The sequence below is a fragment of the Colletotrichum siamense genome (genome assembly GCF_013390195.1).
Source record: "Colletotrichum siamense strain Cg363 chromosome Unknown KSG_Cg363_contig07, whole genome shotgun sequence".
Classification (NCBI taxonomy): domain Eukaryota; kingdom Fungi; phylum Ascomycota; class Sordariomycetes; order Glomerellales; family Glomerellaceae; genus Colletotrichum; species Colletotrichum siamense.
In genome coordinates this window covers 1,648,091-1,672,813 of record NW_023501020.1, presented here as the reverse complement: position 1 = coordinate 1,672,813, position 24,723 = coordinate 1,648,091, and the positions used below count along the sequence as shown (strand labels likewise).

The 24,723-nt window shown below is 56.8% G+C and overlaps 6 protein-coding genes across 6 annotated transcripts; 5 read left to right on the top strand and 1 right to left on the bottom strand.

The window, feature by feature from the left end:
• Positions 1–4,385: 4,385 nt before the first annotated feature.
• On the top strand, positions 4,386–7,638 carry KIN4 (Serine/threonine-protein kinase KIN4; the record flags this gene model as incomplete). Its single annotated transcript, XM_036642623.1, has 3 exons — positions 4,386–5,009; positions 5,065–5,658; positions 5,713–7,638. 3 exons carry the CDS (start codon positions 4,386–4,388, stop codon positions 7,636–7,638), a joined length of 3,144 nt encoding a protein of 1,047 aa, XP_036492347.1.
• Positions 7,639–12,165: 4,527 nt separating this feature from the next.
• VCX1-1 (Vacuolar calcium ion transporter) lies at positions 12,166–15,166 on the top strand (the record flags this gene model as incomplete). Its single annotated transcript, XM_036642622.1, has 6 exons — positions 12,166–12,848; positions 13,305–13,320; positions 13,377–13,484; positions 13,537–13,608; positions 13,662–13,739; positions 13,787–15,166. 6 exons carry the CDS (start codon positions 12,166–12,168, stop codon positions 15,164–15,166), a joined length of 2,337 nt encoding a protein of 778 aa, XP_036492345.1.
• A 1,920-nt stretch (positions 15,167–17,086) lies between these two features.
• On the top strand, positions 17,087–18,232 carry splA (Dual specificity protein kinase splA; the record flags this gene model as incomplete). The annotated part of the gene is made up of 1 exon (XM_036642621.1): positions 17,087–18,232. The coding sequence occupies one exon, from the start codon at positions 17,087–17,089 to the stop codon at positions 18,230–18,232; it is 1,146 nt and encodes a 381-aa protein (XP_036492346.1).
• A 121-nt stretch (positions 18,233–18,353) lies between these two features.
• On the bottom strand, positions 18,354–19,253 carry AKT3-1 (Enoyl-CoA hydratase AKT3-1; the record flags this gene model as incomplete). Its single annotated transcript, XM_036642620.1, has 1 exon — positions 18,354–19,253. The coding sequence occupies one exon, from the start codon at positions 19,251–19,253 to the stop codon at positions 18,354–18,356; it is 900 nt and encodes a 299-aa protein (XP_036492343.1).
• A 536-nt stretch (positions 19,254–19,789) lies between these two features.
• CGCS363_v010770 (uncharacterized protein) lies at positions 19,790–21,839 on the top strand (the record flags this gene model as incomplete). The annotated part of the gene is made up of 2 exons (XM_036642619.1): positions 19,790–19,905; positions 20,078–21,839. 2 exons carry the CDS (start codon positions 19,790–19,792, stop codon positions 21,837–21,839), a joined length of 1,878 nt encoding a protein of 625 aa, XP_036492344.1.
• Positions 21,840–22,517: 678 nt separating this feature from the next.
• CGCS363_v010769 (D-lactate dehydrogenase) lies at positions 22,518–24,534 on the top strand (the record flags this gene model as incomplete). The annotated part of the gene is made up of 4 exons (XM_036642618.1): positions 22,518–22,800; positions 22,876–24,242; positions 24,295–24,375; positions 24,442–24,534. The coding sequence occupies 4 exons, from the start codon at positions 22,518–22,520 to the stop codon at positions 24,532–24,534; spliced, it is 1,824 nt and encodes a 607-aa protein (XP_036491737.1).
• Between the last annotated feature and the right edge of the window lie 189 nt (positions 24,535–24,723).

Genomic DNA, 24,723 nt, shown 5'->3' with positions numbered 1-24,723 from the left:
ATTATGATGACAACCGAGAATGACAAGACCCCCTGAACCATGTCCTGATCCCTGTCCTAGCAGCTTGGATGCCCAGCCCAGCAACAGGGATGGCAAGAGTTTCGTTTGACAGAAGTCGGCAGGAGTCCTGGTTACAAAGGTATCCGTCAGTTTAATCGCGATACGACTCTGCAGCGTCTGCATCTGCTGTGCATGAGAAGAGAGAGATATTCACAATGCAAGTCGACAGTCGAAGGTGGGATTGAGAGGCCAGATTGGCCACCCACGGCGGTCACGAATCGTGGAAAGCCGCATTTCGTGGTCCTTGAAGAGGCAGGCGCGTTCGGCAATATGCATGACCTCTCATCTCAGGTACAGGGTATGCTGCACTGCACGGCGCATGTGGTCTTGGGATGGTGCGAGCACTGAGCAGATAGACCACATTCTGCCAAGATGGCTCACAGGATGCGTTCTTCGTTGCCTCTTCTTCTAGAGGAGCCACGGAGCCTCATGTCGGGATGAACAAGATTTGAAGATGGGGACAGAGCAACGGGGCGGACGGACGCGCGGGCAGATGGGCTGCATGATCCGCGGTTACCCTTGCTGGAAGGGCCATCCCATCTCAAATATGTGGCATGGATTGAGGCGGGCATGAAGTTGGATCCCGCCGTCGCCTGTTACTTGGGAGCTCTCGGGCTTCTCGAACGATGTGGAGGCGCCGTCGAGGCTTGATGCCAGTTTGCGTTGACCGACTTTGAAATATCCAAGATGAGAATTTGATGCCTGGCCCGCGGGGTTGCTGGAGATTGAGGCCCTCGGAGAAGCGGTGCCCGGATAATTGGCAGGTTCGAAGAGGTGGTGGTGACGTCTTGAGGCCGGATCCCGACGAGATGGAGAAGCTAGAAAATCTAGAGTGACGGACTCAGATTGGGTTGTGTCGTGGAGATGGTGGAACGTGTGTGGTGTCTGTGAGATGTGGGATCATGGGATGAGGTGACAGAAATTTTACAGAAAAAGAAAATCCAAGATATATCGGGAAGGCTTGACTTGGAGAGGGGCATCCTCGCGCTCTTCCCCCATTGTTTCCCTTTCCGCATCCGTAAGGTACCTACTGTGGACGACTCCACGGGCAAGAACCATCACCGACCGTCTGGTCCTTCCATCCGTGAAATCTCCATGTCGGGCTGAGTTCCGGCCAGTGTCGAATTCCAGCTGCTTCCTTCACAAAGACCCAATCTCAAGTCGAGGCCGCGGCCAAGACTTGCAATATCGGCGTCAAATATCAGTGCTAGCGTCCGCATCAACACCACCACCAGCCACATCCACGTTTCGGCTGTGGTGCAACCCACTTTTGGTCTCACATGGTGGTGGTGGTGGTGGTGGTGGCTGCTCGTACCTTACGGCTAAAAGGGCACGACTCAGAAGTAGGATAGCTTCGACTTACATCAGGAAGCCTGCGAAGTACACGCTGCGAGAGGTGCGTGGGCTGAGACCTCACCTAAGACAGCCCGCGTCGAAAAAAGACTCGACAATTCCTACCCCGAGTGGGAAGACGTGCCTATTGTCCGAATCATTGTTCGAATAGTTCATTCTGCGCGCCAACTGCCATTTCACCATTGCCTGTGATCCGCGCTCTTCTCCAGCAGCTAGGCAGCCAGGTACGGAAGGGCACATCCATCCATTCCATCCATTCCGGCTGCCGCTGCCGCTGCATTGACGGCCATAATTAATACTCTCGGGCCAGCAATCCAGTCCAGTCCAATCCAACCCAAGCCCAAGGGAGAAAAGCAACGACGAATTGCTCACCCATCTTCCATTCATCCAGCCTGCGCGTGGTGGTGCTTGGACGGCCACGGGTGCCATAATTTAACGAGACGACATCTCCTCATTTTCGATTGTCAGCCTGTGCGGCCCCAAACACCACCGCCAAACAACCTCAGTTGAGGCGGATGATACCGACGATACGGGCAGAAAGAGCTTCGGCGCAGATAGTCAATCAACCTTCAGCTCAGCTCGATCCTACCTCGACGTCAGAAGGTTGCTCTCAATCCGGATACCCTGCCGAAACGACGTCCAACACGACACGACAACCGCGAGCGCAACCCCGTTACCCCGTCCGGGCTGCTTCAGAAGCTCAGCCATCATCTGCACTTCTCCTTCCTCTTGCATACCGCTGCAGCAGGACAGCAGCAGTCGACAAGTCAGTCGCAGTCGCAGTCGCATGAGCGACCTTCGTATGTGCAGAGGTAACTAGCTACCTAGTCGCAGCATTAGCGGGTTTAGGTGTGTATCTGGTACCTGCATCAGCTCCTAGTTGCATGTACCGCACCTGCTGTCTCTTTCCCGCTTTTCCCCCTTGGGGCCCACGCACATCTCCGCCTTCACTTTCCTGGGCGGTACTTGCATTGCACACCACCCCTGCAGGTACACGATACCCTTGAAGCCACTCTTGAATCCGCGCTCTCTCTTCCCAGCCAGGTCAACCAGGGCAGCCAGCTCGTCTCCAATCTCGCTGCTCTTTGCTTGCTCTCTGCTCCTCCCGCCCTAGATCCGTACGGCGGATACCCAGCAGCAGAAGACTGGAGTGCACCGCACCCGCACCAGCACCAGCAGCCCGCAGTTCCAAGTTCCTCGTCGCGCTTCGCGCTGCGCTGCTGTTCCAAATATCGGGCGCCCTGCAACCGGCACGCCCCCAAGGTCTCATCTCGTCAATTTTACTCCAACGAGAACGACGGGAGTCTGACCGTTCGCTGGCTCTCCTCCCTCGCAGTCCAGTCTCCCCTCGTCCAAGCCAAGACAAGGCCCATTCCCACTTCCACCAGCGCCCTTGCCAGCGCCAGCGCCAGTCCTTCTCTCATTCTAGTCTGGTCTCTGATCCCTCTGGTCTGGTCTGTCCCGCGCCGTCGCCGCCGCCGACACCACTCCTCCACACCTTTCCCTCCTACCGCCTCGCTTCAGGTCGGGCCGCACTCAACTCACCTCATCCCACCACCACCTGCGTACGGTGCAGACAATACCTTACAACACGCAGCGCACCTTCGTTTCTGTTGTCGTTGTCAGCGTCTCGTCTCGTCTTGTTTTTCCGACCGACGATCCAACCTTGCCCCGATAGTCTGCCGCTAGCCTCGACCTTGCGAAGGCGACGAAGCGCACCATCGACAGCTTCGACAATCAACCAAAAGTCAACTCCAGGAATTGGGCCCGCGCGCCCATACCGCTGCTGTCTTGCCTGGTATCGTTCCAACTCCTCAAGAGCTCCAAAATCAAGTCAGGCGACCTCAATTGGCCAGCAATAGGGGGTTATCAACAACAACGTTAGGTTGCCCGCCGCCAAATTCCAGCCTGCGCTCTCCCTCAATCAAACTACACCACCACCAACACCGCAGACAACACCACAGCTTTGGCTGTCTTTCACTCGCTCCCTCCTCCCACTGTCTGCAGCAGCCCCGTGTGGTCTCAGACGGTGTCAAGACACACACAAGAGGGATAGGCTCAAAGCCCGCACTGCTGCTCACAACAACAAAGTGTGTGCGTGCGTGAGATCGCCCCCCCTTGTCGCGTCTTTTTTGTGTGTTGCGGTGTTGACTCGACCTACCACAGACGGTCGTCGCAGACAATTCGTCCTGGTTGAGCTGCAGTAAACAACAAATCGGCAGCCCTGGTCCAGAAAAAAGCCCCTCCCAAAGCGATACCCTTACACTCGCGCCATGAAATAGCCAGAGCCAGAGCCCGATTCATTGGTACAGCAGACAGACAACGCAGCCCAAGGTCCATAATACCTCCAATCGGACTCGACCATCTCATCCCAATTCTGGCCGACTTAATTCCTGCAGCTCATTAATTCCTGCGTCCTGAAACCTGCTGCCAGACCGCCGCAGAGAACTTCAATTACTCACTCTCCTCGCTCGCTACTCAATCCTGCCCGCCCAGGCGACGATTTTCTCTCCCTTGGCTCCTTCAGCGCACCAACATCGCAGACCAACTGGTTAGCGATAGCCGCGAAACAAAACACGCCAAAATAGAACGGCTGCTCAGTCGAACTCTATTTTCCTCCGCGCCTGCGTTTTCAGCGTCACAGAAGCATGTCCTCGGCCACCCTGCAGCCTGCCCATCAAACACCAGCTTTGGCATCACCGCCTCTAGTCGCAGCCTCACCGAATAGCCGCCCCTACACGTCGAATCATTCCTCTCCAACCCGCGAGGCGTACAATGCGAATCTGAAGAACACGACTTCCTCTCCTGCATCTTCACACCGCCCCTCGAGACGACCGAGCGGAACCGGCGCGTCTGTAAACAGTCCGGATCCAGTCTCGCCCATGACGTCCCGAGCTGGTCCCGCCAGTCCCGTCGCCGTCGCGCCTTCCTCCCCAGACTACCAGTCTTCATCCTCCGAACGACGAAAAAACATGCCGCCCGTCGCCCCCCCTCGAACGTCTTCGACGAACTACACGGGCACCTCCAACAGCGCCTCCTCGAAAAGACGCGATCACGCAGCCGATAAGGCTACCTCTTCCCCACGACGTGCCCAACCTGACGGCACCAACGGCAATGCCGACTACTCTTATTCAGACGACGCTGCTGCCTCTCGCAGCAGAAGATCACACCAGCAAATGGCTCCAGACTCCCCTCACCGCTCCAGTGGTCGTCCGGGAAGCCAGCCGACGGTAATCCCTGTACGATCCCATGCGGCCCCGCAGTCGACCGCGTCTCCCAAGCAGCCCACCCGCGAGGGAAGCGATGTCCTGAACAGAATGGTTGTTTCACAACCCGAAGTAGACGTCGCCCGCGAGAAGGAGCGGTTGGCGGAAGCTCAGCCTCAGCGCGTCGGCTCCTCCCACGACGACGCCGTGCCACCCCCGATTGGCATGTCCGAACATGACGATGGTAGGCGAGGAGGCAGAAGTCGACACGACCACTCTGGAAAGCGCGATAAAGTTGTCAGGTTTGGCGACTACATTCTCGGAAACACCATTGGCGAGGGCGAGTTCGGAAAGGTCAAGCTCGGATGGAAGCAGGACGGTGGTGTTCAAGTGAGTTTATTGATCCGATGGTGATACCCGCCGCAAGCTAATTTTCCGGGTCTAGGTCGCTATCAAGTTGATCAAGCGAGACAGCGTTGGCAACAACCCCTCTAGATTGGCCAAGATCTACCGCGAAATTGCCATTCTGAGAGGCATCTCTCACCCCAACATCGTTCGTCTGCACGAAATGGTGGAGACAGAGAGACACATTGGTATCATTCTCGAGTACGCATCTGGTGGTGAGCTCTTCGACTACATCCTCAATCACCGCTATCTGAAGGACAATGCGGCACGCAGACTGTTCGCCCAGCTCGTGTCTGGCGTGGGCTACTTGCACAAGAAGGGTATTGTTCATCGAGATCTCAAGTTGGAAAACCTGCTTTTGGACCGTAACCGCAACATTATCATTACCGACTTCGGCTTCGCAAACACCTTCGACGCCGAAGAAGAGCTTTCCGAAGAGGAGGAACTAAACCTTGGTGATCGTGAATTCGTCAAAAAGTTGGGGCTTGATAGGGTCAAAACCAACGGCACAAGGAAGGGTGATCTGATGCAGACGAGTTGCGGCAGTCCTTGCTACGCTGCACCCGAGCTCGTTGTTAGTGACTCGCTTTACACCGGTCGAAAGGTTGACGTGTGGAGTTGTGGTGTCATCTTGGTGAGTACTGCTAGTCTGGTGACACAGACATGATTGAAGCTGACAAGAACTTAGTACGCGATGTTGGCAGGCTATCTTCCCTTCGATGATGATCCGGCGAACCCCGAGGGCGACAACATCAACCTCCTCTACAAGTACATTGTCAACACTCCTCTCACATTCCCCGAATACGTTACCCCCCATGCGCGCGACCTCCTCCGCCGAATCCTTGTCCCCAACCCCAGGAAACGTGCCGATCTCTTCGAGGTTGCCCGGCACAGTTGGCTGAGCGAGTATGCCCACGTCGTGGAGTTCATTACGAGTAGTACCACGACGCCTACTCAGATTCAAAACACAACAGTGCCCTCCGAGGAGCAGGAGGCATCCGGTCTTGCTCGCAGCGCTTCGGTGCGCGAATCGTCCAAGACGAAGGCCAACACGCCCACATCTGTGGGAGGTCTCGCCAGCAAGCATGCCAAGATCGACGCCGACGCGGACGCAGCCGCTATTGCCAAGCAACAAAGGGACAACAAGCGCCGCACTGTACAGGTTGAGTATGTTGCGCCGACGACGCAGACGCAAAGAGGAGAGTACGCGACCGGAAGTAAATCGCGGGCGCGTTCAAACAGTCAGGGCCCCGTCGAAGTGGCCGAGGAGCCGGTTGCTGCAGAGAAGCCACTGCCGAGAGACCCTCCCGTATCAAGAGACTCGTACAGGTCTAGCAGACAAGGCACAAGACCGCCAAGTGCTCACCGGAACACGGCTGCGGCGCCGCCGACAAGGCCAACCCGCGATACTCGTGCAACCTCCGACAATGCGTTCGTATCATCAGTCTCAAACCCACCCCCCGCCGCGAGACCTCAGACAGGAGGCTCAATGGCATCAGGCTCCATGGGACTGGGAGCCGGTGCTCGAGGATCGTACGGCCAACCTATTCCCCCGGCCGTCGCAGGTACTAATGCTCAAGGAAGGATTCAACAACCGAACTCCCAGGATCCGCAAGCCATGGGACGACCCAGTGTCGCCGTCCCCGCCAAATTCGCCAAAGTCGCCGGTTTCCCCGAACAGCAGCAACCCCCGCAGAGCCAGACACCGTCTCAATCGAGCGACGGCAGAAGCCACGGCCACAAGCGATCCAACACTATTGGTGACCTTGGATCGAAGTTGCTGGGTCGAAACGGGTCCATTTTCGGTGGTAAGAACCGCAGCAAACGGCCCGATTCGCAGAGCGCAAACCGGAAGTATCCTCCAGTCAGCATGCCTAACAACATGCCGCTCGAGGGTCAACCCCGTCCTTCGATTGACTCAAGGGCGTCCCGGCGGTCCTTCTCACTGGGTCTCGGCAAGAAGCGGAGCGGTAGCATCGCAGATTCGCAAACTTCCCGCGAGAAGCCAAACAGGCGGTTTTCACTCATTCCTCAGTCATTCTCATTGAAGGCCATCGGGCTTGGCAGGGATTATGACCACCACCCACCACCGTCCGAGCCTCAGTCTCAGCCCGACCTGCCTATCCAAGACCCCCCTGAGGTCGACGAGCACGGCAGGTACGTGGATCAGCGGGGCCAATCTCGTGGTTACGATGGAGGATACGATCAAGGCTACCGCCAACCTGGGTCCAATTCAGCGCCGCAACTCCAACGTCAAGGCTGGCAGGAGCAGCAGGGCCAGGATCAATACGTGGGCCCGATTGGTCAACCAAGCGCGGTGCCCGGCCATATGCAGCATGGCGCCACATTGAACACTGGATCCGAATCATCCTTCGAGAATCCTCAATCACGAAGACGATCAGGAATCCCGCAGCCAACTGGTGGCTTCAGCTCTGAAGGCTATGACGGAGGTCGAGGCAACGGTCGGTCGGGCGTGCTACAGAAGAATAAGAGATTCACGGACGCCTACAACCAGGACCAGTACCACGGCCACCAAGGCAGCAGCGGAGCAGCCAAGAGAGTTATGGATTTCTTCAGGAGGCGGGGCAAGGCGAGAGGCGGCGAAGAGAGATAGAGAACTCTTGATGCCCTTGATTGCACGCCATCAGTGGATTCAAGCTCACGGCCTCTTTGCGGTGCTCGTTCGTCTCAGATGAGCTTATCCCCGGCACGACGTGTGGAGCGTTGAGAAGGGGGATGCAACACCACTCACCCCTCTATTCTACAATTTCGAGGTTTTTAATGTGTGAATACCAAGCCAAGAGAATGTGGTTGGTCTCTTGGTCTCATTGTCAGATGTCCATGTTGTCTTGATCGCCGACTGCATTGCAGGCGAAACGGCATAGAAAGGTGGAAGGAGTTTTCGTTCGTGGTTCCTCACTTCGTAATAGGGAAGTTTGTTATTTCTTGCGTCGATTGACGAAGGGGTCTGGGAAAGGTCTTTTTTTCGGTACAGACGGATTGGTGGTTTTTCTTCCTCAGCAAGGGATCATTTGCAGTCGTTGGTTCAACTCGTCGTTTTCCTCTTAATTCGATGGCATCACAGCGACTATCCTCGATTGCTCGCTGACGGCGGCAAAGGCGTACGGGAACACAGAAGAAGAGAGCCAGAGTTGCGGTGGTCGAGTTGTCAAGCGTATTGTGTAGCGAGGTAGAAGACGGCCCAGCCTCGTTTAGTTGTTCCGTGTAGGGTTGAAGCGTATTGAGAGCTATATTGAATGGCGAACCTGGCCATGCACTGTTTTGCGACCAAGTGAAGTCATACCGCGATCCCATTACGAGAAGCAATCACGCAGCTCAATCATCTGGAAGGTGCTCATCGCATCTAGCAAGTTGGTACTGATCAACTGATGACGGGATGACCCGCTAGATGGCTTGGCGGTGGCCATGATGTCTTGGCAGAAGCCAAGACTGCGCATGTTCCACCGGCGTCCCCTTCTGGAGAGGAAGTCCGGATGTTTTTTCCTGCTTTTTCTTCTCTCTCATCTCGGGGCTCGCCATTGCGGTGGCACGGGTGGGTGGCTCAACACTAACACCCCTGTGCCACCCGTCATTGTGGCTCAGGGGCTACGGATACGTGGCGCAGCAGGGAATGGACTCCGAGAATTTTGACGTCACTCTCGGCACGTGGGCTCCGGCTTGGTATTCCTTTGGCAGGGCTCTCATTGGATGTGCGGCGAATGGAAGCGGCTCCGTTCGTGTGTGATTGAAGCTTGACTTGATTAGTTTAATTCCCCTGATTATCTGGGAGTGTGACCGGTGTGACTTGTGAAGGGAAGGGAGTGCGAGAGAGAGAGAGAGCTGTTGTCAGATCGCGCGGATGACGCGTTCTTTGCGGCCGTTGGAAACATGCACGAATGCACTGTTGATCCTCTTTTTTTAGGGTTTTCTGTTTCCCATGTTTCTTTGGGATGCAGGTCGTGCAAGTGCCCTCTCTCTCTCACTGTCTTTCTCACTTCTCCAATGTTTCGCCCGGCACATGAATTAGGTTGTGGGCTTGTTACTGCAGATGGGGACGGATGAGGGCCAGACCGGCCGGCGGTGGGGGGATGGGGGGATGGGAATTAAGTTGCAGAGACGTGTAACTGTTTCTGAAAGATGGGCTCGGCCAAGCAAAGCAGAAAAGTAAGGCGAGGCGAGGCAAGGGGAGCGGTTCGTCGAAGGTCGGAAAATTCGAGGTAAGGTACGAGGTGAAGGGAAAAAAAAAAAAAGAGTGGTTCCGTGCACCGGGGAGGCAGTCTTTGCAGATGCGGTGAGAGAGAGAGAAACAGCATGAGCAAGGGCCTCTGTGTCTTCCATGTCTGTTCCATTGTTTGGGAAGCCTTTTTGGGTTGTCCTCCGCAGGTTGCTGGTGGGAATAGTCATGACTCTCTCACTCTGCATATTTGGTTGTCTACAACTTGTGGTTTTTGCGTATGAGGTGCAAATAGCCGGGCCGGATGGATCTTCCTCGCGTAGAGATGTCGCTGCACAGGGTACACGTGTTGTTGACAATCACACAAGGGAGGTTTTGACAGCCGGGCCAGGTGCGAGGGTCATCCTCGGGGTGTAGTCTGTCTGATAAGGCATTTGTGCATTACTGGGCGGGAGGGGGGAATGCGAAATGCGTGTGACCTGTATTGCTACATTTTGTGGATTCTACGGTTGCTGGCTCTGCCCCGGCTTTTGTGCTGCCTCTCATGAGGAGCAGTAAGGAAAACAAGCAGCAAGAGGAGGCATAGTGGATGGATGGACGGTTGGATCATGAGTGTACCATAGTGTCTTTTTACCGACAAAGCATCCCGCGAAACTAGAAACAAGACAGATGAGGGGGAATGGACCGACCGTCCGTGTCTTTCGGGCCATGTTTCGAGATTCTCCTCTTGCTTTGCCGCCTTGTGCGGATAGATAGAGGAAAAGAGAGAGAGAGAGAGAAGGGGAGAAAGCGTCCATCATCTGGACTCGCTGTTCTTGGCGCACGTTGCGACTTGAGTCGGAGGAAAGGCCGCGCGAGAGTTGCGGTGGTGGTCTAGGTGCTTGTTTCTTGAAGAAAGGTGGACAACAGTGTTTGGTTCCTGTGCTCTCTCGCACTCACATATTCACAGGTAGGGCGTGTTTTTGCAGGTTTCCTGCTTCAGTATGTTTCCAACGGGTGGTGTTTTGTTTGGATCGTTTGAAGTGAACATGATTTAAGCTCGTGCCGCCCACGGCTTGGCTTCCGTCCGGTGGGAGAAAGAAGGCATCGTCGGCCGGTCGCAGAGGGCTCGGACGCGAAGCTGTGGTTTCTGTTTGTTTGGACGGTGGGTGTCAGTGTGGCGTAGGTTAAATTCGCGGCCGGCGCCTTGATTACTACACTGGGCCACAGTCTAGTGTGAGTGTGTGAGTGTGTGTCCCTTCTTTTGCTCCTTCCCTTCCTCTTCACTAGAGCGGACAGTCGGTCTTTGGCGATGTTGGGACGGTGCGAGACGAGGGTTATTGCGAATTAGACTACGACTGTGAGGCTCAGCTGCACAGTCCGGGCGGAGCGGGCGGAGCGAGGGAGGACACACCTAGTACTCACAGTGAGAGGAGGGGAGGGGAGGGTAGGTAGGGTCAGGGATGGGTGGCACTTGGGGGAGGGAGCATTGGGAGCATTGGAGGGTATCCCACTTTCCGTTGCGCGAAAGGCCGTTGCTGTCTGTTGTCACAGTCATTATCTGATGGTTGCTTATTAGTGCGTATCCACTGTGAGTCTCGGTCGACGGCGGCCCTTTGTTGAGAAGGAGGCTGAGATGACCCTCGATGGCGAAAGACGTTGAGGCGAACAGCAAGCAATCGAGTTCGGTTGCCAAGAGGCCTCCTCCTTAGTCCGCAGTCCGTCAATCGTCGATACGGATGCTATGGATGCTGTATGTGATGGACCGGCAATGATGTGTTTCTCCCCTTGCAGCGGGTTGACTTGATGATGGGATGTGATATCATTGCCAATGGATGAGCTGGATGGAACCTGGATCTGGATTCGCCATGGTGGAAGTTGATAGGCGAGCGGACTGTGACAGCATGTACATGCAGGCAGGCAGGCCGATGATGCATTGTTGCCGCTGCTGTACTCGGTATGGCGTCGTCGTCGTAGTCGTCGTCGTCGCCTTCGTACCGGCCCTCGCCCAGTCCTGCTTCCTCCACCCACGTGTACGTACTGTTCCATGGCGAAAGCTTGGTGCGACCGCAACGCCCTTTGGTCCACGGCGCAGGTTCCAGATTGCAGTGCCTATGACATCCCTTGCACAGTAGTGTTCCTTACCCATTCGTCAGGGACCTTACACCGCGGGATCAACTCTCCACTTCCCTCCACGGTCCAGACATGTCATCAGGAGAGCTCCGGTTATCTGATGCAGCATTGCAAATCAGGGTCACGGCCAACTGGAGTCTTCACACTGGCGTATGGAAATAGAAACGGCGGTAATGGTAGAGGAAACAGAGACTCACGAAGGAAAAACAATCAAAGATGGAGAAATTGTGGACGCGCCACGGCAGTGCCTGAGGCAGGTGACCAGCGCTCTCTTACTGTATCTGGCACTGAACTTCGGCGGCGGTTCATCCACTAGAACGTTTCGACGTTAGCGATTGGCTTCGGGCATGCCAGATAGCGACAGGGGCTCCCTGCAGCGAGAGCTGCCCCATGTTCGGCGGGGGGCCACCCCTGTCGTGATTGGGGACCTTGATTTTACCTCCACGGTAGCTCTGGCGGCCGGTACACTTCCGCGTTCCCACCATCCATCGGCCTTCCGTCCCAAGGTGAGCGAGACTGCGCTGCGCTGCGCTGCGAGAGGGAAGGGAGCGGTGCGGTCCAGTGCAGTGCAGCGAGCTAAGGTCCCCGGCTGGGACGTTGCCTCTGCCTCATGCCCATCGCATCCGAGTTCTTTAAAGCATCCCTCGTCTCGCGCGTCCAACCGCAGTCTCGACTTGGTCTTTCTTCTCTCTCTTACTTGCCCTTCCTCCCCCCTCTCGAAGCTTGTCTTCATCTTGGTTGCGTCCCTTCTTCACCCATCAAACACAAACAACAACAACAATATCACACTTTACTGTGCCCTTATCTCAGAAGTAGCATCTCCGCCGAGACACGAGTGTCCGGTCATCAATTTCGATGAAGAAAGCCTCTACAGAACCGCCCAATATAGACAGTCGTGCAGCAGAAGCAAACGCGCATGGCGTCCACCGCTCCTCCTCCAAGCGATCCAAAGGCAATCCGGCTGCTCCCATAGACGCCATCGAACCTTTTCCCCTCTCAAACACCACGACCTCCAGCTCCAGCAGCAACAATGGCCGTGCCGACGACATCATCACTTCGTCCAATATCACAAGCTCCTCCGCGAGCAAGAACTACCTCCCCGACTACGAAAAGTCTGCTGCCCGCGAGAATGGCCTCACATCTACGCAGGTTGAGGGGAAGGGGTCTCTCGTAGGAAATGGGGTTGGTCCTCAGGACAACAGCAACAACAACAACAATAACACCCACCCTCAGCAGCAGCAGACAGCCGCCCCGGCTCAGACCGAGAAGCCCAATGTCGCTACTCGCTTTTACGAGACGAGCAAGATGATCATGTTCCACAGCTGGGTCAACCTGCTCCTCGTCTTCGTGCCCGTTGGCATCATTGTCAAGGGATTGCACGTGAACCCTGGCGTGGTTTTCGCCATGAACGCCATCGCCATCGTCCCTCTCGCCGGCCTACTCAGCCACGCCACCGAATCCGTGGCCAGCAAGCTCGGTGACACCGTCGGCGCCCTCCTGAACGTGACCTTTGGTAACGCCGTGGAGTTGATTATTTTGTAAGTCCCCTGCAATTGTTCTTGTTGGACCATCCAAACTGTACCGCTCGGTGTGGTTCCACCCGTCGCCGCCAGCTGGTGTTTCGGGAGGATGGTGAGAGGTGAGGGGACCATGAGATCCGACATGTTTTGGCTTGGCTTGGCTCTTGTCTTGGCCCTGTCGCACCCCGGATCTTGGCCCTTACTCGCCCCTCAAATCCGCACATCTCGCATCTCTTGGCAGAACCTTGGCTAATGCTTAATTCTTCTAGCATGTATGTCTCTACACCAATGCAGGCGATCAAGACAAGAAAGACAAGAGAAGTCGATGCAAAAAGACACTATCACATCAATCGAGTCCCAAATCATGCAGCTTTTTCTCCCCGCCTTCGTCCATTCGTCTATGCACACACGTTGCCTTCATTTTGAATTTGTATTACAGTGTTACTGACATGATAATCTTTTGTGACGCTTCAGTATCGCACTTGCCAAGGTGAGCTTTCCCCCACCAATCGCAAAGTTGGGAATTGTCCTCTAACGCCATGACAGAATGAAATCCGTATCGTCCAGGCGTCGCTCCTTGGCTCCATTTTGGCCAACCTGCTGCTCATTTTGGGCATGTGTTTTTTCCTTGGTGGCTTGCGCTTCCGAGAGCAGGTATGATCGTCGATTCTGCTAAATTGACGAAGGAACACTAAACTCTTGGCAGATTTACAACAGCACCGTCACCCAGATGAGTGCTTGTCTGCTCAGTCTGAGTGTCATCAGTCTGGTCCTGCCCGTGCGTACTTCCTGATTCTCACATCGACATGATCGCTGACAAATCGCGCTTAGACTGCCTTCCACGCTTCTTTCACGAACCTCAAGACTGCCGACGATCAGACGCTGAAGATCAGCCGTGGTACCAGTGTCGTACGTAGCCATACGCAACTGACGATGAACGCTGCTAACCAGAACAGATCCTCCTTTTGGTGTACATTGTCTACCTCTTGTTCCAGCTCAAGTCTCATGCCTACATGTATGAGTCTACTCCTCAGCACATTGTCGATGCTGAGGCTGCTCCTGGTCCTGCCGTCGGATGGTTGGATACTTCCAGCTCTGAAAGCGACTCAGACTCCGACACCGACTCGGACAGCTCGGACAGTTCCGCCGGCACCGTCCGCCAGCGGATGAAGAAGGTCTTGCGTGGCGGCAGAAGACGCAAGTCCAGCGTGGCCTCCGTCGACATTGAGGGCCGCCCTCGCACTCGCAGCACCTCCGTTGGTACTCACAGCACTAAGGGCTCTCCCAGCCGCCCTCGTCTTCCTCGTTTCGGTTCAAGCGTTGGCAGTGAGGATGCCCTTGAGGATGAGAAGCCTCGCAAGCATCGCAAGCACCGCAGACGCCACCACAAGCACAAGAAGTCGAAGAAGAGGTCAAAGACCACCCTTGTCGATGTTGATGAGCCCGTCAGAAATGGTTCTGAGACTGCTTCCTTCCAGAATGGCGAACCTCGTCGCGTCGACTTCGCGCAGCAGGATGCGGCGCCCATTGAGGGACCTTCTCAGCCTTCCCAGGCCGAGAACGACCGCAGACCCCTGCCCGCCCTTCGCGGCCTGTCCATCAAGAACTTTACCCCTGCTGTCTTCACTCAGGGTCCTGGCTCTCCGGTCGTTGGTCCTGTTACTGGTGGCCCCGTCCCCCGCGTCCGTTTCGGTATCCGCCGCACCAACTCCCTGCCTGACCGCCTGAACCAATATGGCGCAAACCCTGGCGTCAGACCCCCTGGCGCCTTGTTCCCCGCCCAAATCCCCAGGAATGTTATTCACAGCAGCGACGGTACGGAGGAGAAGGTAATGCCCAATGACCACCTGTCTCGCACTGCCGCCATTCTCCTCCTCCTGTTCTCTACTGGTCTCGTCGCAGTCTGTGCCGAGTTCCTGGTCGACTCCATCAACGACGTCGTGGAGTCAAGTCCCTTGGGCGAGGTTTTCATCGGTCTCATCATTCTCCCAATTGTCGGTAACGCCGCAGAGCACGTCACTGCCATTACGGTTGCCATGAAGAACAAGATGGATTTGGCCATCGGTGTCGCCGTCGGTTCGTCCATTCAGATCGCCCTGTTCATCACCCCCATCGTCGTCATCATCGGCTGGGCTCTTGGCAGGGACATGTCGCTGTACTTCACCCTCTTCGAGACGGTCTGTCTCTTCGTCTCGGCCTTCATCGTCAACTTCCTAGTCCTCGACGGCAGGAGTAACTACCTCGAGGGTGCTCTCTTGTGTGCGACATACGTCATCATCGCTCTGGTGGCGTTCTTCTACCCCAACTCTGACGAGGTCAACGCTCTGGGTGCTTAAGTGTACGAGACGTTGTAGGATACGTGTCAGCGAGGCTGAGTTGTTGGTGAGGGCAGCTTATGACTTTCATGATGCTTTATGACTCCTTTTTTCTTTCTAGCCGTATGACGTCGCTTGACGTCGATGGCTACTTTTTACCAAGGGGATGATTAGGATTGGGGTATTTCTTTCTTCACATGACCAAATTTGTAACAATTTAAGGCCATTCTTAGACGGCAGTAAATAGAGACGATACTGGACCGTCATTCACTCGAGCGACGAGGACGGGTCGTCTTACGCCGATTATCAAACACTTTTATTCATCAATGTTTTCAATTTGGCTGCTACGTGATCGCGTGAGTACATGAGTAGAGAATGATGTTCGAAGTAGACATTCAAACGTCTTTTCAAACAACACAGGATAAAGCATGTGGGTCTCTGACATGCCAAAGGCGCTAACGGTGAGGTGGTGTTCGGGTATTTAGAATGCTTCTCCCCCCCAGCAGCAAGAGCGGCCTTCGTGCCTTCCCTCTCATCACTTCACGTTCACCTTCACCTTCACCATGGACCCACCACGCCTCCTGCCTTCCCAATGGTATATCTTTACTTGCATCTCAGGATCTGTCACCAGTTCAGCGAAAACGGCGTGACCTAGTTGGTAAAAGCACACGTTTAAACAAATTCTTCCCAAGGGTTTCTCTGGTAACCTAGGAGGGGCGCTAAGTTCGAATCTCGTCACGCGAGTAAAAAAGGGCCTTGAGGATGCGGACCTAGTAGTCCCATTTTTGTATTTTGGTTTTTCTTTATGTTTTCCCTTGCTTCGTTCGTTTTGTGAGTTTGGGTTGGCCGTGCAAGTCTTTTCCGCGTGAGTATCACGACAATTTGTTCGCGATATTGTCGGCCGGTGATATCACACCGATGCATCGAGATCTGGTGGCCCACCGGGTAAGCTTAAGTTTTAGCCGCAGCGCCCGACAGGACGCGCCCCCCCACCCGACCACTGGAAGTTTGCGCCCGGCGGCGCCGTGGAAGACAGGCGGCCTCCGCCAAATATCAGCAGTGGCTGAGCATTCTTTGTCCTAGCCTGAAAGGGTTGTGGTTTACCGTTTGCCTACCTACCCGGTGTAATTGTTTGGAACCGTTTTCTGGTTTTAGCCGGGCTGCAATCGTATCTTGAAGGAGAGAAAACAGAACTGTTCAATGTGACCTTTTTGCGCAAACGAACGTGTGGACTGCAGCAAGGAGGCGGCGCGCTTTTGGGTGACATTTTGTCCCGTTCGTTGCGGGGAGCTGCTGCGGCGGCTTGCATCAGTGTAAAGTGCCCTGCGGGCGGGCGGATTCATCATTCAGGTGCCCTGCAGGAATAAAAATGGAGCGGCTGCCTAAACCGGACAGCTTCAGTGTGTTTTATTGGATTCACCGGTGCGAACCTCTGTAGCCAAGCCACACAGCCACATCTCACCTTCCATTGCCCATATCTCAACCGCCCATCCCGCATCATTCATCGCCATTTCCATCTCGCATCATCGTCAAAAGTGCAGGAAAAAGAAGAAACACAAGTGCATAATTCGAAAGCTGCGCGCCATCCGCGATACTACTGCAAAACACACAGCATCCGGTCCACGCCCAATCGCAGTCCTTGTTTCAGATCCCTAACCCCAGAAAGCTCAAGCTTGGGCTTTATTTCAACGTCAAGGCGGCCCAGCGACTCTGGCGGTTTCCGCAAGCATCCGACACACCAGACGAACACGCGCATTGAATTCCTGTCTCCTCCCTCCACCAACCATCCCGGCCAAAGCTTTTCCCCCTCCCTCGCCACCCTTTTTCCCTGGAACGATGTGTTTCGGCGGGAAGGCCGACAAGGATGACTCTCCTGCACCGAGACCAGCGCAACGACCATCTTCAGCGCAACAGCAACACCACCAGCAACAGGACGTGAAGATGAGCGGCAACCAGTACGCGGAACCCGCCGGGCAGGGCTCTGGTGGCGAGACATATGCGCCGCCGAGCGGTCCGCCTCCGAGTCAGACGTATGCTCCCCCGAGTGGTCCACCCCCGGGCCGGACACAGGATGATTTCGCACCTCCGCCGGGACCTCCACCTGCTCAATCGTACGCCGCGCCGCCCGGCCCTCCGCCCAGTCAACAATACGCTCCGCCTCCTGGACCGCCTCCCTCCCACCAGCAGGGAGAATATGCACCGCCGCCGGGTCCCCCGCCTTCAAAGCAGGACTACACGGCGCCGCCCCCCGGTCCTCCTCCCTCCCAATCCAAGCCGAAGCACGATTGGGAGGAGGCAGTTCCTGACACTTCCCTGTTCCCTCCGCCGCCAGCCTTCTTCAGCGGCTGGGACCGGTCGCCTGCCAACAACTCAACCGAGGCGGAAGCCGAGGCCGGCGAGGAGTGGGTTCGCAAGTATCCTCTGATCCAGCCCATTGACCTCGACCACGCGGCTCTCGCAGCCCTCCACACGAGCAGGATCTCATTGCTTCAACCCAGCGGCTTCAAAGGGACACTCAACCAAGTCGCCCCAGGCGTCTGGGAAGCCTCGACACCAAAGAGCGCCCCCGACGGCACCATCATCGGCTACCCGCCCCTCTACTCCGTGAAGAACCATTCGCCCCTGGCCACCGGCCGCCCATTCACGGCGTACTATGAAGTTCAGATACGCCAGAGCGGCAACAAGGAGGTCGACGTCGCTATCGGCTTCACGGCGCTGCCGTACCCCAACTTTAGACTGCCGGGATGGCATCGTGGCAGTCTTGCGATCCATGGTGACGATGGGCACAAGTATATCAATGACCGTTGGGGAGGCAAGTCGTTTACTGACCCCTTCCGGGTTGGCGAGAGGATCGGTGTCGGCATGACCTTCTCGGCCAAGGACGGCAGAGTCAACGTCGACGTGTTCCTCACCCGCGACGGTGCGCTGAGGGGGCAGTGGAACCTACACGAGGAGATTGACGCGGAACAGGATGGGCCAGTTGATGGGTTGGAGGGGTTCCATGACTTGAGCTGTGCGATTGGGTCTTTCAACAAGAACATTTATGAGATCATCTTTGACCCGAGTCGGTGGAAGTATCGGCCTTGAGGGCGAATGGTTTCTTTCATATCCACAGGGTGAGGCAGAGCGTTGATTAGTACACAAACAGTTTGCACTTCGTCCTAATTCGATTCTAAGTATACACAAATTCTTCCTTCTCACAAAATGCTCATATCTTGGCCTTGACATCCGTCTCTTTCCACCACGGATACGCGCTCGGCGCATCCTTTTCCATGGTCGCCTCAAACTTTGGCGGCCTCTTCTGCATGAAGCTATCCATGCCCTCCTTACTATCCTTCCCGCCGAACAGGTCAAAGAAGATCTTGCTCTCCAACAAATGCGCCTCCTCCGGCGACGCCGGCGTCCGCAGTATCATGTCCCGCATCACCCTTACCGCAACCGTGCTCGTGTTCGCCGCCACGTCCTCCGCGATCGCCAGCGCCCTCGGCAGCACCTCCGCCGGCGCAACGATCTCGCTGAACAGGTTCCGCAGCAACGGGTCCGTCGCGGGGTAGACGGCGCCGGTGGTGACGAGGTGCAGCGCGGGGCCGGCCCCAATCAAGCGCGGGAGGTAGAAGGATGAGCAGGCCTCCATGTTGAAGCCGCGGCGGGCGAAGACGAAGCCGATCTTGGCGTCGCGGGAGACGACGCGGACGGAAGCGGGCAGGGCCATGGTGATGCCGACGCCGACGGCCGAGCCGTTGAGGGCGGCGATGATGGGCTTGGAGCAGTTGTGCATGGCGAGGGCGACGAGGCCGCCGGTGTCGCGGTGGGCGTCGCGGGTGGAGGGCAGGCGGACGGGGGAGGTGAGGTCCATGCCGGCGCAGAAGGTCTTGTTGGAGGGGTCGGCGCCGGTGAGGACGATGGCTTTGACGCGCGGGTCGGCGGAGAGGAGGGCGTAGGCGCGGGCGAGGGAGTGCGCCATTTGGTCTGTGAAGGCGTTGCGGGCGGCGGGGCGGTTGAGGGTGAGGATGATCACGGGGGTGACGGTTGGGGAGGATGGCGGGTGGTGGGAGAGGAGGAGGTGAGGAAGGGAGAGGGTTGTGTAGCTTTCTGGGAGGGCGGTCATGGTGCTGGTTGTGTTTTCTGTTTGGATTTGTCTGTTCTGTGATCAAGGAATTCAAGGCGATTTTTCTTATTGATATATGGGATGTTGAAGCTGGTATATGAAGCTATGATGGTGAACATGAGTTGGAGATGGAGGGGTCGTTTACAACCGAGGTCCGTTATGGCTGCGGGAGCTGTCAAACGTCACTATGAACTTTCCTCGAGTCCCAATAAAACGGCATGGATAAGATGAGATACAGGGCATAATTGATACTTTCAAGTCGGAAATTATTGTAACAACACATCTAAGAAGCCTCCTCTTCCAATACCATGACCCTTGGCTGTAATGTAAGTCCATGGAGCTGCGTTCACAGTGACATGTTCACCGAGCTCACCGGGAGCTCCGATAAGGATGAGATAAAGACAGTGCCAAGAGCCGTGCTGGAGACCCACGACACAGTACGGCTGACTCAACCAACCACTTGCGCATCGAGAGCCTCCGTGCTCGACCAAAGGCGCATTCTCGACATGCCGTAGACATGCAACATCCTAAAGAGTATGGTCTATGATTGGGATGCCCACGAGAAGCTATGTTTCCAGCTATATATCAACGAGAAAAAGTCCCTCGAGGACATCATGGAATATCTCAAAATCCACCATGACTTTTCGCCCTGGTAAGCAACCGACTCCCAGATTCTCTGGATGGGGTACCCCTTCGTCCTCGGTGGTCTCTCTCGCCGGCCGGACCATCCGATCCACCCAGCAAGCTTCACCTGCTTGCCGGGAAACGGGGGACAAAATCTGGGGTAGAAATTAGGGGACCTGGGCTGATGACGTATCGTGCAGTAAACGAGCTTTCCAGACGCAGTTCCGCAAATGGGACTTTCCTTCGAAGCAGAACCCCGCGTACAAGAATGATCGGCTGGTCGCGCGGGTCAGGGAGTTGTGGGAGAGGAATCTGTCGCAGACGGAGATGCTGAGGGTGTTGAACGAGGAGGGATTCGACATTAAGAAGAGGGAACTCATCCGGGTGAGGACGAAGAATCGGTGGCTACTCAAGGCTGCGAATGGGGAGAGGGCGAAGGACGTGCCCGACCCTGAGCTGAGGCCGTCGCCGTTGCAAGATGGCTTCGGGGGACACAATGGTGGAGGTACACCTGACACCTTGACAGACCATGAGGTTCTGGGAGCGATGCCTGACGATGTCGGCACGGCGTGGGATCAGGATAACAACCGGAGGAAGAGGAGGCGGCTGAAGGCCTTTGAGAGTGCGTCGCTGGATGCACCTATTGCTCCCCGGTTTCCGTCCGAGACCACTCTCGACGAGGCCAAAGTCATACTTGGTCTGGCGAACGACGTCTACCGACAGCTGCGGACCACGTTCGCGCGGCTCTGCGAAGAGTCAGACATCGTCAAGAAGACCATTGCCGGGCCCGACAGGTGGGAGGCTGTGAAGGAACGGCTGATACAAGAGATGCCGCAGCTCCAGGCAGCCATGTGGCAGTCCAGGGACAACCACGAGTCCAAGAAACTGGCCCTCGACGTTATTTGCACCGACATTACGAAGCGTGCGAGGACGCTGGAGAAAAGGATCACTCTCGCGGAGGCCAAGAACATACTTGGCATCAATCCCGAGGAGGCAAGAGACGTGCGCACCGCTTTTGAGCAGATACTGAAGGAGGGTGGCCTCAGCTCCAAGGCTGATGCCGGGCCTGCGCAGTGGGATAGCTTGAAAGACAGGTGGGTGGACGGATCGGATCTCATCCAGCGCATTCTCGCACTTGGGCCTGCGGATTCCTCTCATGCTAAGAAGGTAAGAGCTCTGGATGTGCTCGCCCGGGACGTCATGAAAAGGCTGCGAGACGACATGTCGAGAAAGGACAAGCCAAAGAAAGGGGGCGCCACGAAGACGGGACCGCCGAAGGTGTCTGGAAACCGGCACAATCAGCATGCGGAGGTGGCTCAGCCCCAGCCAGACATGGTGGAAGACATCCAGAGTAACACCGACCTGGTCAGCCAATACGGAAACGCAGGGCAAGTCTCGTCGATGGGCCTGGTCCCCAGTTCCGGAGACAACCAGGCGCAGCTGCTCATACCCGTCCCGATGCAAGCCCAAGCCGCCGACCCTCTCGGCCACTCTGCGGCACGCATCCTCTCCAATGCTCTCCTCGGCCAGCCGAACATGGCGCTCGACTCGCATCTCGGGTCTTCCCTCCTACTCGCCGCCAACGCGCAGGCAGCCTTCGTGGACCAGCAGTACGCGCAGCAGTTCACGGCGGCGCAGTCCGTCTTCCATGCCGCCCCGCCACTGCCCACGACCGTGGCTATCTACATGCGCCTGCACCCTTCGTCGACGTTCGTGGTGAATGCGAACCTCTGGATCGCGACGCTGAGCTCGCACTCGATGCAGGAGTTGCGGCACGTGGCGGCGAGCAAGTTCCCCGGGGCCATTTGCCTGAGAGTTGAGGGGGTGCTGAAGGATGGCAAGGGCGGAGAGATGCCTTTGCAGATTGACCAAGATCCGGAGCTGGCTGCATACCTGGCGCACTTGCAGGGTGCCACGCCCACTTTCAACGTGCAGCTCGTCCCCGGATGGAAGACTGGCTGAGGTGTTCCATGCGGGTAAAGTGCGGTACACGAATTACCGATAAATAGACTGTTAGGATATAATGGCCCGAATGAGGGTAGAAGATGCTCACACGAGCGAAATACCGATGCTGGTGCTGCTGCCGGAAGGGTACGGGAGAGACAGTATCGGGCTACGAGATATCTACGCTAATGCATGGCTGGAATCCAATTGTTTTTCGTAAAGTTCAGTCCCTCATCCGATGAGTGATGGTGGCGCCCCTCGCCAATGTTGCAGTAAGCCAAAGTTCACCTCGGGCTTGGTAATGTAGAGGGCGGGCGGAAGGGGGAAAAGGAAGCCACGGCAAAGTGTGGAGTTGCGCCGGTCGCGGTGCACCGCGGGGTTCCACAGCTTCCCAGGTCGTCCACCCCGCTGGCCGGGCCGGCCAATCCTTATCCCCGACAGCTGTGGCAGCTGCAGGCTTTTGCATGGATTCTCTTTCGCCATTCGAGCTCCAAAAGATCTAAGACCCGGGGGGGTTTTGCAGCTCCACCACAACCACCACCTACAACCTACACATTGTTACCTTTGTCACCCCTCCTTCTCAACCCGGATAGATTTATAAACTATACCGTCTTTTCCTCTAATTCGAAATTGTCTCAATTGCTTCCTAGAACCGCTCCTACGATAATATCATCCTTCGCGACCCGAGCCAGCGCAATGGCGCATCTTAGAGCCAGAGCTCCGCAAGCAGCTTTGCAGGGCCTCAGAGCCGCGAGCCCGGCCCCGCGCCGACGATGCGTCGCCCTCGCTGGCGCCGCGCGGCAAATGTCCAGCAAGCCCGAACGACCGGCGTCGAACGAGGAGAAGCACGGCAGGTCCTTCCAGGGCCAGGTCGTCGGCTCCATCTCCCAGAGACTGGCGCGCGAGCGGGCGGAACGCGAGAGGTTCGCTGCTGAGCGGGAAAAGACCGGTCCCGGCAGAAACTGGGCGTACACCTTTGGTGAGCACAACAGCAGCCTTGCCCCGATACACAAGTGCCCTCGGTAGCTAATGTGTTGTGTGCTTCCTTTTGCAGTGCTCCTCACATCCGTTGGTGTGTCGTACTACCTCGGCACCCTCGTCCCCTCAAGTCCCAACGAAGAGTCGACGCTGCCGCTGCACAAGACGACCGCACCGCTACACAAACTTAACAAGGAGAACCTCGAGGCCGCGTGGGCGGATTTCGTCAACATCGTCGGCAAGGAGAACGTCAGTACTACCAGCACCGACCTCGACCACCACGCCAGCTCGGAATGGTCGTCGCACGCGGCGGGGCCCGACGAGAGGCCCTTCTGCGTCGTGTTCCCCAGCTCCACGGACGAGGTCTCGCAGGTCATGCGCATCTGCCACCAGCGCCGAATCCCCGTCGTCGGCTACAGCGGCGGCACCAGCCTGGAGGGCCACTTCACGCCCACGCGCGGCGGCATCTCCATCGACTTTGGCCGCATGAACAAGGTCCTGGCGCTGCACCAGGAGGACCTCGACGTCGTCGTGCAGCCCGCCGTCGGCTGGGAGTCGCTTAACGATCAGCTCGCACAGTCGAACCTCTTCTTCCCGCCGGACCCGGGCCCGGGCGCCATGATCGGCGGCATGATCGGCACGGGGTGCAGCGGGACGAACGCCTACCGCTACGGCACCATGCGCGAGTGGGTTCTTAGTCTGACCGTCGTACTGGCGGACGGCACCGTGATCAAGACGAGGCAGCGCCCGCGCAAGAGCTCCGCCGGCTACGACCTCACCAAGCTATTCATCGGCTCCGAGGGCACGCTGGGGCTCGTCACGGAGGCGACGCTCAAGGTCACGACGAAGCCGGCGTCGACGTCCGTGGCGGTGACATCGTTCCCGACGATCCGCGACGCCGCGAGCTGCGTGGCCAAGGTCGTCGCGGCGGGCATCCCCGTCGCGGCGGTGGAGATCCTGGACGACCTGCAGATGCAGTGCATCAACAAGGCGGGCATGACGAGCAAGGCGTGGGCGGAGGCGCCGACGCTCTTCTTCAAGTTCGCGGGCACCGAGAGCGGCGTCAAGGAGCAGGTGGCCCTCGTGAAGCAGCTCGCCGCCAAGACCGGCAGCAAGACATTCGACTTTGCCAAGAACGAGGAGGAACAGCACGAGCTCTGGAGCGCGAGGAAGGAGGCCTTGTGGAGCACCATGGCGGTCAAGCGCGAGGGCGACCACGTCTGGACCGGCGACGTCGCCGTGCCGATGAGCAGGCTGCCGGACATCATCGAGGAGACCAAGGAGGCGCTGGCCAAGACGGGGCTGTTCGGGACCATTGTCGGCCACGTCGGTGACGGCAACTTCCACACCATTCTGCTGTACAACGACCAAGAGCGCAAGCGGGCCGAGCACTTTGTGCACAACATGGTCAAGCGCGCTGTCGAGATGGAGGGCACTGTCACGGTATGTCATGCGGTTCACACTTGAGAGAAGTGGTCACTGACAGATTTTGCAGGGTGAGCACGGTGTTGGTCTCGTCAAGAGAGACTATCTCCCCCACGAGCTGGGTGAGACGACCGTCGACACCATGAGACAGGTAAGCAAGAGTCCGCGGAACGGCGTGGTGGTCAACTTCCGATTGCTAACTGTTTTTTCTCTTCAGATCAAGAAGGCTCTCGACCCCCTCTGCCTCCTCAACTGCGATAAGATCGTCAGGGTACAGCCTCCCAAGGCTGGCGAGGTGAGCGAGTGGTAAGGCGGCGTCTCGATCCGGACTGGTGTATGAATAGGGCACGCGCGATTCGACCTAAAACTACTACTCTTGTACATATATCTCTCTAACATTCCCCGCTGAAGTTGCGCCTGTTGGGCTGGAGTTTTGACGGCTGTTGTCCTCACCATGGCGCATAAGGCGACTGAATTCACACGCTCATGACCTACGAAA